General features: G+C 37.1%; 1 protein-coding gene across 3 annotated transcripts in view; it reads left to right on the forward strand.

Moving 5' to 3' along the window:
- LOC140165732 (coiled-coil and C2 domain-containing protein 2A-like) overlaps nucleotides 1-16,292 on the forward strand; it is a 98,011-nt gene that overhangs the window by 27,425 nt on the left and 54,294 nt on the right. For 2 of the 3 annotated variants that reach the window (XM_072189043.1, XM_072189041.1), the window contains exons 3-8: nucleotides 2,252-2,348; nucleotides 3,208-3,261; nucleotides 12,721-12,795; nucleotides 13,018-13,219; nucleotides 14,861-15,144; nucleotides 15,656-16,046. In XM_072189043.1, coding sequence (XP_072045144.1) covers nucleotides 2,252-2,348; nucleotides 3,208-3,261; nucleotides 12,721-12,795; nucleotides 13,018-13,219; nucleotides 14,861-15,144; nucleotides 15,656-16,046 — 1,103 coding nt within the window. The remainder of the gene's footprint in view (nucleotides 1-2,251; nucleotides 2,349-3,207; nucleotides 3,262-12,720; nucleotides 12,796-13,017; nucleotides 13,220-14,860; nucleotides 15,145-15,655; nucleotides 16,047-16,292) is intronic. The other variant, XM_072189042.1, reaches the window with a different exon arrangement.

A 16,292-nucleotide genomic window follows, 5' to 3' on the forward strand; every position in this document is an offset into this window, starting at 1 on the left:
TTATGATGTGTAAATGGTAGTTATATTAGGAAAAAAAGGTTTTTTTGTTGATAGAGAAGTGATAAATTATCAAAACTGTTCAAAAAATAAGACCTTATTTGTGTAAATATTTTTACATGCATATTAAGGGATCTGGAATGAGCGTTTTGAGCGTTTCGTTGTATTTTTTATGGAACATGAGAGCACCTCAGACGTATCGAATTGCATTCTGAATACGAAGCATGTCTTTCTGATATCAAATAATTTTCATTTTTTAAAAATCACAATATAATACAAACTTTATGACAAATTATAAAAATTTGATATTTTTCAAATTTTTGATATATAACAGTCCTCGAAGTAAATTTTATAAATCTAATGATATATTTGAAAGTGTATGTAGCTGGGAGGAAAAGCCGACGATCAATTGAAAATTTTGACCTTTCATATTGAAGATATGGATTTTTTCCCAAAAAGACCTAATTTTTTTGGTGTTTTGGGAAAAAAAATCCATATCTTCAATACAAAAAGGTCAAAATTTTCAATTGATCGTCGGCTTTTCATCCCACCTACATATTACGCTAAGTATAAATCATCAGATTTATAAAGTTTACTTTAGTACTGTTAAATATCAAAAATATCAATTTTAATGATTTGCCATAAAATGTGTATTTCAAAAATCAAAATTATTTGATATCAGAATGACATTCTTCGTATTCAGAATGCAATTCAATTTGTCTGATGTGCTCTAATGTCCCACAATAAATACTGTCCAAATGTTCATACCCCTTCCCTTAAGCTATTTCGTGCCATACGGCATGAAATTGATGGGGGGGGGGTAATAGAATAGAGTTAACCATTCACAGAATTTGAGTCAAACCTGGTGGAAAACTTTTCTGAACACAGAATTGTAGGCTCTTACGAGGCTGCCTCTTTATTGAGTTCTTTTTTCACGGCAGTGAAATGGTGCCACTTTCCCCCACATCTCATATGCACAGTTTATCCCTTACATATATCCTGTGTCATGAATAGGTATGTAGCCCACCAGCCATGTGGTTAATAGTCTAGGAAATAATTCCTAATATCTCATACCCTAGTTTGTATGCCTTTATCTTAACTTGCCACATATGACAATTACTAATTAGCCCTAACCAGGAAAAGAGTCTGTCCAGGAGTAGGAATTTTTTAGCCTTTTTTAGAAACATGTTTACAATTGGCTTATAGCCATCACATGCTGACAATACACATAACTGATTGGTTAATCAAAACTAGCAGGGACCTGATTACAAAGTAAACATATTCTGTATAGAAGACTGTGCAGCAAGCGATTTACTTCAGAAAATTACTACTATAATTGCACAAAACTAAGTCCATTATCTATACTCTATAGTTAATTGAATGTTAGCTAATGTTTATTGACTCTTGTAATAACCCATGTGTATAGGCCTATAAACCTGTATAATATTGGTGTTCATACATATGACCCTGACAAAAGCTAGCAAGAGCAAGCTGTGTAATTATTTTGTTTACTTGTGATAAGATACAATTTTCTTCGTAGTTATATAGCCAAATTTGTTTCTTAGTACCGTAGGTGACTTAATAAAAATTCCTTTAAAAAGGAATGGGCGCCCAATGTGAGCTTGGTCGTGATGTGGTAAATTTCATGGTGGTTAGATTTGGTATTATTATCTCTTGCAAACCTGGTGACACCTCATTATAGAAATCAGACCTGTCGATAGGTTGTAAGAGGGGATAGCCTTTTCCAAGCACGAATTGGGCCATATGTAAAGAAAGTTTTGCTACTTTAGTACTTTGCAACGCAATAAAGACCTAAATGCAAAACGAGATCCTGTAGGTGGCTCCCGAGGTGGCTTAAAAAACTAAATGCAAAATGAAGTTTTTAAAAAATATTGTTTTCCAAAGTCAAGACGCAGGTATCATTATTAAGCCTCATATCACTTATTTATTGTCGAATAAGTGCAGAGTAGGTTAGATATGGATACCGGTATTGAATGTTAGACCAAAGTAGCTCAAAGTATACACCTGATCCGTGAACTTGACTTTTTTAAAGACAACTTCTTGTTTGACCTGGATCCCTTCCTTGACACCCTTTCAAAATCTGTTCCAATCATGCATGTTGACTTTTGATTTCAGTGGTTGCATAACTATCTATAAAAATAACATTGCTAGCAACTTGGCTAGAAAAAAGTGTCCAAACTTTATTTTGGGATTATGAGTCCATGATATTAATGCTTCATGTTTTCACTTTCAGGACTTTTACACGAGCAATGCAGAAAAGGAGAAAGGACCTGCGAGAATCAATGACTGATTCAACTATTGAGATGTCATCTCAACATGACACAATTCAAGTAAGTTATAATGTAACATTTCACATCAAAGTATGACCTATTCCCTCAAAAGCCTGAACAGGGTCATTATTAAAATTAAATTTTTGATACCATTAAAATAAGTTAACTTTCAAGTTTAGCCATGTATGTGAAAAATCAAGCTATAGTCTGTCCCCTCAAAAAAATATTAAAAAATAACGGTGCAACCAAAAACAGCTAGAAATTGGTGATTGACTAAGGCCATAAAAAGAAAAAGATTTAAAAAAAATTCCAAAAAAAAAAAAATTAATTAATTAAAAAAATAAATGAATTTAAAAAGGAAAAAAAAAAGTTCCAAGGCCTTTATCAAATGCAATTTACAGCTTTAAAAGTAAAAAAATCAAATCAAACAATTTTCTTTTTGTGGCCAAATCTATAGCTAGGCTGTCACACGTCTTTTGCAATCTATGAAAACAGAAGAATTTTTGGTTTGGGTGGTTGGTGGAATTTAAAGGACAATTCCATGAAAAAGTGAAAAAAAAACACCCTAAAATCAAAAAAGGCCTGTAACTTACCAATACCAATACTGCCATGGTAAATTAATTTGGTATTGTATGAAAGAGATCAACAAGCTCATTTAAATTGAGCCATGTTCCAGGGACATTGATACAGGTTTACTATGAAATTTTTTCAAACAACTTGATTTTTTTTTTGATCTCATTTTTAGCAATACAAATGTATATATATTTTTTTATATAAGAATAAAAAAAAATCTGGACTTGTACAACAAAACCTGACATTTAATTTGATTATGAAGAGTATAGATATCTATGCTATGGGACATGCTGCCATGTACCAACTAGAATTATATGACCTAATATATACATTTTGTTTGTTTTAGCAGATGCTTTCTGCAGATGATGGTGGTGTCATTGATGAGATGGAAACCATTGATGTGAGTAGTAATGTATCAGAAGCATGCACATCAGTGCTGTACGGTGCAAAACCTGATTGAGGAGCCAATGGCTCCTAACTTTATAAATTTAGGCGCCCATATTTTGCTCCCAGGTAAAAAATATGTGGTGCCAACTGAACAGCCATGTGCGTTGAATGTTCATAGCTGCTGTACTCAATCTACATATTCCCATTGAACTCTACATACTTCTTACTAGATACACAGCATGTACAGTGTAGGCCTATATGTTTTCCAGGAAGTCCCCATTGAGACATGATAAATGCATATATTCATAGCATACATTCATACTCTTGAATGCTACATTACATACATGTTTTGCATTTGCTGGCGATTAAAAGCTTCAATAGTTGGTCGCCATTGGCGCCAGGGATTGAATATTTAGTCGCCATCAGAAAAAATCTAGTCGCCAATGCGCCTAAAATGGTCGCACCGTACAGCACTGATGCACATTGCACAAACATGTTACATTCATTTTGGTATGATGATAAACTACCCAATTAATTGGGCGATTCCAATTGAAATCCATACACCCCTGTGGAAGACATGACCTTAATCTTCCACACAGGGCATGTGAATTTCAAGTGGAGTTACCTGAATGGGTGATCCCGTTTGATATCTCTAGCATGTTCTGGTCATGTCTTCCATACGGGGTATGTGGATTTCAATTGGAATAGCCCAACAGTAGATCACCAGCACAGCCATCTTTGGAGCCATTGTTTCACTCTTTTTGAGATGTGCACTCTTAATGTAGCTGGTGTACGGTAGTTCTCTGTGAAGATGACTCGGGATTCACTTGGTTAAAAAACTGAACTCTCGCATGTATTGTTTCAGGAAACTGAATTTCTTTCATGTCAATTCTCGTATTCTCGCTTTGTTTTATGATTCAGTTGTAGCAAGTGTTTGGCGATTGTGAGGATGCCTGTTGTGATGTGTAGGCCTAACCATGCATCACATATGAATATGCATATATTCATAAGTGCCACATAGGCAAAAGAGGAGAGTTTAGGCCCACACACACACAGGATCAACACTCTTATTCTAGCCATGGGCTAGTTAACATCAAAATAAAATATTAACCACGCTACCAAATCATATGATTAATGTGTTTTATTTCCTTGTATGGATATACCTGAGATCAACGGGTGTCTTAACATACTTGACATGGTGGCATACGCCGGGATGTACTTTTAACACGCCATGAATATTTCTATTTATTGTGAGGACTATGGACATTAATGGGCATGCTGTTTTGACAAGTTATACTCCTATGAAGCTCGGTAAGTCCGTCTAATGATGCATTAGTAGCCACCACACTAGAGTTTTTGTTTAGCTTTCTGAGAAAATATTCAATGAGTGAATTGGGCTGCCATATTTGAAGATAGCAAATATGTCGGATGAAGAAAGAGAAAACGAGCGTGTGAGTGAGGGACATGAGGAGAGTGCTGAGCAAGTAAGTGCGAGTAAGGTAGACTTGGAACCTAAAAGTGACCATGACCATGATGACAAGGACCATAGACCTCATGTAAATAGCACAAATGAGTCTAACCCCCCTAGTAGTTCAAATGACGATGAAGTTAGTTTTCTTAGGCCTAGACAGCGTCGTACGCTTTCAAGTAAGCGTATGACGGCTGAACAGGCATACCAGATCAAGCTCGAGGAAATTCAATTAGAGAAACTACGTATTGAACAAATGGCTTTGGACAGGGAGAGGGACAGAGAAGAGGCAGCCCAGAGACGTGCCCATGAAGAAAAGATGGCACAGATTCAGGGTCACCTTTTATGTTTGCGCAAGGCATGCCCTCTAAGCCTAAGGTTCAAGACGCAAAGGTAAAAGTTCCTACGTTTTCAGAAGGGGATAAAATTGACACGCACCTTGAACAATTTGAGAAAATTGCACGATTGTGCAAATGGGACAAAGAATCCTGGGTTTTGCGGCTCGCTCCAAAACTCACTGGATTGGCCCGTGATGCGTACACCCAGCTGGAGCCTGGGTATGAGGCGAACTACGATCGCCTGAAGGAGGCTCTCCTCCATAAGTATGAGTTAAATGCGGAGGCATACCGCCGAAAATTCAAATTCTGAGAAGGGTGAAAACCAATCAGTTAAGGAGTGGCTCTCAAAATTATCATATAATTTTTCAATTTGGTTGGAGCTGACGGGTGTGCCTCTGCAGACTAAAGAAGCAAAGGCAGTACGTGATCAGATGATCATAGATCAGGCCTATGGGAAACTGCCATGAGAATTAGTAATTTATCTTAAGGAAAAGAACCTAAAACTATGGGAGATTTTGGTAAATGGGCGGATGCCTACATTGAAAGAATGGGCGCAAACGATGGTACTTAGGTGCCATTGCAAAGAAGACAGCATCCTCCAATAAACCTAAATATGTCCCAGACCGAGACACAGACAAGAGAAAAGAAAAAGACAGAGGGTCCAGAAGAGACAAAGATGTAAGCATGATTAAATGCTATGTTTGCCATCAGTTTGGGCATTTTGCCACAAAATGCCCAAACAAGGTAATGGGAATTTGTACCGCAAAATGGGACAGCATAACACTGCTGCTAAATTCCAACATGTGGACCATAGTATGTTCCTCATGCCTGGACAAATCAATGGCATGGATGTCACAATTTGGACAGACAGCGGTTGTGATAAAACAATAGTGGACAAGAAATTTGTCAGCCCTGCTGCCTATACAGGGGTACTACATCCTTACAGCAATTAAAAGGTGAGCTGATTTTGCCCTCGCCACAATTCAGATCAATTGTAAGTATGGCGAAGCTCAGTTTACAGTCGCTGTACTTGATTTTGAGGGTCATGAACAGGATGTACTTTTAGGCAATGACATTAAAAAACTTGGTTGGCCCCTGATCGATCTACCTAACATAGAGATGCAAGGTAGCCCTGCCACACCCAGTTCTCCAGCTATGGTAACAAGTAAAGATCAAACAATAGCTGAGGAACTAGAGCCAACTAAGCAGGATGCTTTACATAGCCCTGCCAAACCTAGACCTATACCTTCCCTGGTAACAACTAGAGCACAAAAGAAATTGGATGACGCTGAGTTGGCCAATCAGGATGCAACAAATGGGGCTAGGCTTAAATCAAGCATACCTAATTATGGTAATGACCAACCTGGGACCCAAGCTAGATTTTCAGGATGGCTGAACATAGACCCTGAGAAACTAGCACAATTACAGCAAGCTGATCCCAGCTTAGCTGGTATTAAAGACAGATTGGTCTCAGAGAAAAATGTAGCTACTGAAAGTACATGTTATTATATGAAGAAAAATATTATGTACAGAAAATGGACATCTCAGAAAAATGCTTCTGAGTTTCACCAAGTACTAGTTCCCAAACAATGTAGAAAAGATATCATGCAGTTAGGGCATGATGTTCCGATTGCGGGACATATGGGGATCAATAAGACCAGAGAGAGAATTCTGGCTTCCTTTTTCTGGCCTGGTGTTTTCAAAGATATTGCAGATTACTGCAAAACTTGCAATATTTGTCAGAAAACTGCACAGATCAGACCTACGAACAACGCACCTCTGCAACCAATGCCGATAATTACAAAACCTTTCAAACGCATTGGTATGGACATTCTTGGTCCATTACAAATGACAACAAGTAAAAAGAGGTATATTTTAGTCATTGTTGACTATGCTACTCGCTTCCCAGTAGCAGTACCACTGTCTAACATACGATCAAGTACCATTGCAGAAGAGTTATCGAATCTCTTTTGTTTTGTAGGAATTCCAGATGAGCTGATATCGGATCAGGCATCTGATTTCAAGTCAAAGTTAATAGAACAGGTGTGTGAACTTATGAGTATTACCCACCTTTTCTCAACTCCTTACCATCCAGAGACAAATGGATTAGTTGAGCGATTCAATGGCACGCTCAAGTCAATGTTGAAAACTTTGCCTCCTGACCAGTTCAAGACTTGGGATAAATATGTCCCTTATTTCTGCTTTGCATATCGTGAAGTGCCACAGAGTTCGACTGGGTTCTCTCCATTCGAACTTCTCTATCCCTATCCTGTCCGTGGACCTCTTGAGATTGTCAAACAGGCATGGACAAATCAAGATCCTGACGAGATGGGAATAGTCAAATATGTGGCTGACATGAGGAGCAGACTTGCCGATATGATGTTATCTGTTCATTCCAATATGAATGATGCTCAGGTAAAACAAAAGACATGGTATGCGACCAAAAGGCAAGACTTAGGACATTTGAGTCAGGTCAGAAAGTACTTGTATTATTACCATCAGAAGCTAGCAAAGTAGCTGCTGAGTGGCAAGGACCGTATGTTGTTACAAAGAAAATTAGCGACCATAACTATGAGATTACCATGGGTAAGAAAAACAAGATCTTACATGTTAACCTCCTAGCTCCATACCATGAGCGTAAAGCAGCATGTTACAAGGTGACAAGCTATGAGGGACCCGATCCAGGACATGAAGAAGATCTTTATAGTTATGAATATGTACTCAATGACTTAGATGATCAACAAGATGATGTAGAAGAAGAAAGTGATACAGAAGTTGGTGTTGTGACGGTATCACAAACACAGAACTGGGAAGATGTTGATGTCTCGAAAGATATCACAGACTCCCAACAGGATCAAATGACAGAAATACTTCAGAAGTATTCTAAAGTATTTTCTGATGTCCCCGGAAAGACAAATTTGATCAAACATGATGTTAAAACTACTAACGAGTTACCCATTAGACAGAAACCATACCGGTTACCTTATGCTAAGAAGGCTGCAGTAAAGGAAGAACTTGATAAGCTGTTAGAAATGGGTATACTTGAACCATCTATGAGTGCCTATGCATCTCCAATTGTAGTTGTGCCGAAGAAGAATGGAGAAGTGAGGGTTTGTGGAGATTTCCGGAAAATTAATGAATTTTCCAGGGTGGACAATTATCCTATGCCCCGGTTGAAGAAATAACTGATGAAGTTTCACACGGGAAGTATATCTCTACCCTTGATCTCACCCGTGGATATTACCAAGTCCCTTTAACTGAGGAAAGGAAAGAAAAATCAGCGATAGTCACCCCATTTGGCTTATTTCAATACACAGTGATGCCATTCGGTATGGTAAACAGTGGATCCTCTTTTCAGAGACTTATCGATATGGTTCTCACTGGGTGTGAAGAATTTGCCAGAGGTTATATCGATGATTTGGTCATATTCAGTGACACATGGGAAGATCATGTTAAACATGTTCAAATTGTGCTCGAGAAGTTGTTGAAAGCTGGACTAACAGCAAAACCAGTTAAGTGTACTTTGGCAAACACAAGTGTCTGTTATTTAGGTCATGTGATTGGGAGTGGAAATATCGCACCTGATCCTGAAAAGGTGAAGGCTGTGGCTGAGTTTCCACGCCCTATCACAAAGAAGGACCTCCGAGCTTTCATTGGTCTGAGCGGATATTATGCTAAATTTATCCCTGACTATGCTAAGTTAGCTCTCCCATTGACAGACCTCATCCGTAAGAAACAGCCAAATATACTGGAATGGACAGAGGAAGCTGAAAATGCATTCCAGTCGTTGAAGCGACATCTGACCACATACCCAGTACTCCGTAGTCCTGACTTTGAGAAGGATTTTATTCTGCAAACTGATGCATCAGACCGCGGACTTGGTGCAGTATTGTGCCAAGTCGACAAAAATGGCGACAATTTCCAATCAAGTATCTGAGTAGAAAATTAAAACCACATGAAGAGAACTATGCAGTTACTGAAAAGGAATGTCTTGCAGTGTTTTGGGCAGTTACCAAGAAACTATACCCATATCTGTATGGTAAACCATTTTACTGGAGACAGACCACGGTCTTTGCAATGGCTGAAAAAGGCAAAAACCACAAATAGCAAACTGACCAGATGGAGTTTGGCCCTTCAGCCATATAGTTTCAAAATAAGATATAAGAAGGGATCAGAAAATACAAATGCTGACTGTCTATCACGTGTATAAATTTTACTGACAAATACGACAGACATTGTTAAACGGACTTGGACATGACATGTATTTATGAGAATAGAAAAGTGTGTGGTATTGTATGAGAGTGATTACATGCGACATAATTGTAATTTTCAAATATGACAGCATATATTCTTATTATTTTGCATGTGTTGATCAAAATTAAAGTATAAATACTTGCCAATAATTGGGCATATTGTCAAAAGATTGTAATGTCGGGAAAAATGACATTAGTTTGATTATTTATTTTATTTCATTTTAGTAATCTAGTTGTGGTTGGTTCCTAATTGTATTAGAGGGTAGACAAATCCCGATGTGTAATAATTGTGTAGCTATATAGATTCAGCATGTCCAAGCATACTGTGTTCCTGCACACTTATTGGATGATCCTGCTATACAAATGCACATGAATTAGTGAACTCTCAAGTTGTTGAGAAAACATGAACATACTTCAAATGCTAGGTTTGAGGCGTTTTACAACTGATGATTGCTGAGAAAACAGCATTTCTTCACCTTCTTCATGTATATTGTTTTGAACTGGAACCAGTGGAGTGTGACTGTGACTGTACATAATTTTACAGTAATATGCTACCAGAGGAGTTTGCTATATAACTGTCCATCTAACATGTTTAAGCTGGGGCTTAAATTATTTGAAGCTACTTGAATCTACTTACAGTTGCTTCATACTTAAGTAGTTCTATTTATGTCTACTAACAATCTGCAGAACTGGTCATCTGTAAGAACTTTTCTTTATCATCTATGCTGAATTGAGAAGATTGGAATGGACTAACAACTATATGATTTTGGAATAGGATAAGCCTATTATTGTTACTACTAACACAGCATGGACTTCCATTATCATGATTATTGCTGACTTCCATGGTTACTACTTAGTTATGGTGCAGAATGGATGGATCACCAGTACTAATTTATGCATGAGCATATATATGTTATTCTACCTAATGGAGCAGAAGAGTATTTTAAGAAGATCAGCTGGACACTAACATTATCCAAGAGGATGAAGACTCTACTAACATCTTGTGTGGTGATGGAGACGTGGCTGAATTGTATGCTGTTATTCTACCAGGATTTGCCTGAACTTTTGGATTTACATCATCAACCTACCAATAAGCTGATGGGATTGGATTGGCTGAATTGACGGACATTTTGCTTTTTATGTTCAGATTATGCAAATTCCTGAACAACTGATATTCAACATTAAATTTATTTTGTTCAGACCAAAATTCTTTTGCCCCTATTGTTTGGCTTCCAAATTAAAAATTTTCAATGAAGACACAGCTTCATTTTTTATAAGAGGGGCATGTGAGGATGCCTGTTGTGATGTGTAGGCCTAACCATGCATCACATATGAATATGCATATATTCATAAGTGCCACATAGGCAAAAGAGGAGAGTTTAGGCCCACACACACACAGGATCAACACTCTTATTCTAGCCATGGGCTAGTTAACATCAAAATAAAATATTAACCACGCTACCAAATCATATGATTAATGTGTTTTATTTCCTTGTATGGATATACCTGAGATCAACGGGTGTCTTAACATACTTGACAGCGATATTGTTTACTTTGTTGGGGAGGGAATATTACCATAGGGGACAGACAGAGGGTGGAAAGGGTAATTAAAGAAGCTAGTAAAATCATAGGCTCACCACGACAGGCTTTCGAGACAGTGTATACTGATCTTTTGTTGAAAAAGCTCACCGATGTGATGGAGGATCCCCAACATCCACTCCACCATCGCTTGTCATATCACCATAACTCAAAATCTGGTCGTATGCAACTGCAGCGCGTGCAAATACAGACAGGTACCTGAACTCATTTGTTCCTCAAGCTATTTTTTATCATAACTTGAAGTACCGTCGTTAATGTATGTTTTCATTCCATTTCTAGGGAGTACCCTTGAATTTCATTTTGCTTATAATACATGTTTTTGTAAAATGCTTGTTCTCTAATATAATGTAGTTTTATGATCTCATATGTGCATGTAATTTCCAGAAATGGATTAATAAAGTTTAACTTGACTTGACTTGACTTGACTTGCGTGTAGAACATACAGACAGCAAAACAATTACCGTACGTGTTGTTCCTAATAAACGCCCATGGGCCCTGAGACTTCATGATGGGTGGGCGTTTATTAGGGATCAATTTTTTGTGTACGTTTTTAAATGACCCAAATAACATCACTCATTCCATTTTAGACGCATCTGTTTGCATGAGGAATGGCTTGTCATCATGAGAAATGAATTTTCTATAATATCAAGTGAGACCTAGGGATGATCTAACATTCTTTTCCATGTATATTTGCACTTTTAAGTGCAATAATGGTAAATTTTATTGCTTTTTCAATTTTCATTTTGGACAATTTTGGGGGTGGGCATTTAATAAAAACTGGGCACTTAATAAAAACAATACAGTAGATACCAATTCTTCTTACCCAAGGTTGTATATCCTAAACAAAGACAGATATGTCATAATTAGAAACAAAAGCCAATTGCTGCATCTTTTAGCTCGGATTTAAGACCTTATTAGTTGAAACCAGTTTCCGAGCGCTCAACCATCCCCTTCCCTCAGTGATTGCTGGTTTTGGTTTAAGTCAGGGTAGTCTTTGTAAAAACATCATTTTGTTGGTCCATGGAGCAGGGGGCATATTTGCTGACAGAAAATGGTTTTTTTTTTTTTTTTTCTCAATTTTTTGCAACAAATGGCCATGCTACTCAATTGCAATAGTATACAAATATAGACTGCTCATGAGAGAGATGGTGAGAACTATTTCCCTGAGATGACACCATGGGTCTAGGCCTAGTCATAGCTAGGTTAGGCAGGCCTTACATTGACTCCATTGTACCATGAAATGTTGAAACCTCTCCCAACACCGTTGTGAGATGAGTAGCCGTTTGCTTCCAAATATTGCTCTAAGACAAATTTTGCAATTTTAGTTTGCTTTTTGATGTTAACACTATCCTGCTACTTAATTCCGACCTAATCCTCACCTGTAGCTAATCAGTAAAACAAGATTTATTGGTCGATTGTGGTGGATTTCATTTGGCGAGTTAGCCATGATTTGTTTTCTGGTTTGAGATGTGCCACACTGGTACATTATATTTATATTATGTTACACATCCAAATTATCAGACTGTATAAGAGTATCCCATGAATTATCGCAGGGTGATAGTACAGGGCCTCAGATTCGATGAGAATCACTGAATCGATCCAATTTTATTATATAATGTTTAACATGTTTATGTTATTATATAATGTTTGGCAAATTCCAGGTATATGAACCAATAATAGTCATTAAATTAATGGGCAGCCGTACATATAAAAAATATAACAAAAGTAAAAGCACAAAGCAAAAACAACCAAAATACACTAACAAAAAAGAATAACTCTGTATCCAGTATTAATTCTCTTAAATACTTTCATAGCCTATTGAGGAACTACAAGATGCCGAAAATCTGGTGGAGAAATTACAAAATGACAGAGAAGAGAGGAGAAGAGAGGTATGTGACTTAAGACTCATCTCTATTTTTTTAAATAGTATAACATTTGGTAACTATCTATTTTTCCAAACTGATGCAAAGTGTTGATGTATATTATACAAATAATTGAGATTATGAGTAGAATACTGGACTGACCTAGTAATTAGCGATCATTAAAAATTGTGAATTTCCTTCCAATCTCATTGAACTTCATCTGACAAATTTATGCTTCCACTCTTGCAGCTATTTCAATCCCTTGAGCCTGCAGAGGAGACAGATGTCAAACCTATAAGGCAAAAGAGGAAACCCAAAGCAACATCCAGGGATATAGAAGAAATCCCTACAATACCAGAAACTATTGTAGAAGCAGAAGAAGGAAGAGTTAAAAGTAGTGACAAAGGTGCTAAACCCACTCCAGCCAAGAGGAAAGGGAAGAAAAGTAAAGGTTAGTATCTCATTCGGGAGCAGTGCTACCACTCAACTAGACATTGTGGTCAATTTTCACAGATGTTTGTAGGTCTTGAGTAGTGGATTTGGAACTACCAGTTGTGTCTTTTACTTTTATAGACTACCACACAACTACCAGTTGTGTCTGTAAAAGTAATGGCTTAGAATTACTGATTATTGAGTAGAAAATTTAATCTTTGAAACTAAAATGATAGCAAATTGGATGATGTGCAGCTTTAAAAATTCAGTTTGCCTTCACAGTATTGTTAATAGAGAGGAAGATGAAGATTTTTAGAGCATGTAAAAAGTGAGTCTTGAAGAACTGGATGCTGCTGATTTGGGGAGTCTAAAGAACAGGAACATGAAGAATTGGCATCCTGTGACAAGCTGCAGGAGAGTGGGCCTATTGACCTGCTACTAAAATAACTGTACTGGGACAAAAACATGGCCAAAATAGTGGCCTAAAACTGAAGCTGCACATTACAACTTGAAGGAGTTATGCAGATTCTAAGTGTCTGCATGGAAAAGGAATTTGCTATATACGGACTGCAAGTTTTCCTGCCTCAGTTAACGTGGCTGTGTACTCTAGACATTGTTTCTTTCGCGAAATTGAGCTTTTTTGAAACGTATTTACTTTGTTATGTTTTTTATAAATACATGGAAAGAAAATCTAGATTTGTTAACTCTAACTGCTCTATTTTATGGATTTTATTTCACTATTTCACTCGTTTCCACAATTTAAGAAGAAAGAAAATCTTTGTTGTACCATCTGGGTACACACGTGCAACAACACATTGCGTTTTGTAGTCGCAAGTTAACGCACAGATACGCTACGCATTCTTCCCCCCGATTTAAACATCAAGATATGAATAGATTTCGCCCAAACTTCTCAAGGGGCTGTGGATTTACCCGATGTTCACGTAATGTAAGGTAGAAAAACAAAAAATGCCGCATTCTCCTGTGAGCTTTGATCAAAGTGCAAAATGTGACCACTTTAAACTTCAACGGCCTCTATTTCAATGTTCATTTTTTGGTAAAATGACGATTTAGGTACTGCGATAACTCAATAAATACAGCATCTACAGGTAAGCAATTATGCTCATCATAAAAAGCATGATTGACTTAAGAAACAGTTTTCTCATTTATATTTTGGTCTATTTCCGATTTTAGGCATCATTTTGTGCAAATAGGCGTTTGTGAATTTTAAAAAGTTCATTTTGATGCATTACATGGTCAATATCTCAAAAAATAAGGCCAATATCAAAAAACTAAAAAAAAAACGTTTTTGGAATGGTGCCTCAAGACTAAGAAAAAAACAAAACAAAAATTTTTGGAATGAGTGTTTTTTGTTATGATGTACCGAACAAAAATTGCCAAAAATTCACTTTTTTGTGATTTTCTTCATAATTGTTGTTTTTACACCAAATCTGTATTTATATTGAGATTTATTGATGTCTTGCCTTTATAAAAATGTATACTTTTATATGTCTTATGAATATTTGCAAAGTTATGGCACTTTTACTACATACATGTCTGAGAGTACACAGCCTCCTTAAATCTAGTGTAATGTTATAAGTTGGGTTCAGTTTGCTACATCATTGTTTGCATGCATTACCTTGGCATTGTTTATTCTATACAGAGCCTATGAGTATGGAAGATGCAATTATGTCAGTTAAAACAGGTATGGTATCTGAGAAAGCTCCTGGCAACTTGAATGCTTCTATTCGGGAACGTATCAAGAAGAAGATGCTGCAAACCAAAGAGAAAGCAGAAGAGACTATGAGGGAGGAAGTAGAGAAGGATCCAGACCGAGATTTCCCTGCAAGAAAATTACGAGGAATGAGAGCGAGGGATACAATCACTAGGTTTGATGAGTCAACTATATTAACTAAAGAAGAAATAGAAGAAGATAAAATGTTACAGGTATGTAGACACATGTAACCATTTATATATTCATTCAAGAAGTGAAGGTATGATCCAGGATTGTATCTTATTATTAATTGTACTAGTACAAACAAACTTACTGTCCAGATAACACGAATTAAAGGCCCAACCATTTGGATTAGTCACCTTGATCCAAAAAATTGTGTATGGAACTTCACCTGCTGATCACTAACAGTTCCTGTTGCTGTAGGATGTTAAGCTTTTTGTAATGATCTTTGTTACATAATTATACTACAACCCAGAGTTTAACATTATATAATAATATTCATTGCTGTTGAGATGGGTGTATTGGTGTTTAACCTTGTATGGAGATATGCAGGTGTTTTTTTTTTGGGGGGGGTTAGTTTCAAATTATTGTGGTTTCTGATTGTCATTGTATCAGTTCAAAATCAGGACAAAAATCATCTTCTGTCAAAGAAGTCTTTGAACAGTTGCTTAATCTTTACAACTCAAGATTATTAATTTTCCACTGATAATTATTTTCATGCAGGAATCAATTGCTGCAAAGAGCAGATGGAAAGTTGCTTTTAAGGCAGTCAAAGCCAAAACATCACATATTCCTACATCTGAGGAAGCTTATGACTTCTTTACTAGAAACTTTGATCCAGAACCTGAAGAGCCAGAGAAAGTTGCAGCAGGAGACCAACCAGGACCAAGCTCACCAAGGGAAGAAGAGGCACAGCCAAAGTCTACTAGAGATGAAGAAGAGAAAAAGGATGAGGATAAAGAAGAGGATGAGACACCATTGTTATCAGAACATTTCTTGTATCAAGATGATTGGAAGGATCACCCATCCAGCATGAGATCTGCTGAATACATGCCATGGAGATATAGGCAGGAAGCAGAGAAGGGATATTATTTTGTACCAAGTACTGAGTATAGTAAGTTTAATTTGGTTTACTGTGGATATTTAAGGAAGTCAAGGTATGGCAGTCCAAAGAGTGTCACACAGAGAGGCATGTTGCAGCCAGGTCCAGCAGTACAGCAATTCTCATTTGACATTCATTGTACCATGAGGATGCGCATTAGGGTGGGCCGAAAAACACCTTTTTTCTCGGATCGACTTGGAACTCTCGGAGAATTTTACTAGGGTACATACTACTATTGTGCTAAAATATCAGTAAGAT

This window comes from Amphiura filiformis, chromosome 12, assembly GCF_039555335.1.
Source record: "Amphiura filiformis chromosome 12, Afil_fr2py, whole genome shotgun sequence".
Classification (NCBI taxonomy): domain Eukaryota; kingdom Metazoa; phylum Echinodermata; class Ophiuroidea; order Amphilepidida; family Amphiuridae; genus Amphiura; species Amphiura filiformis.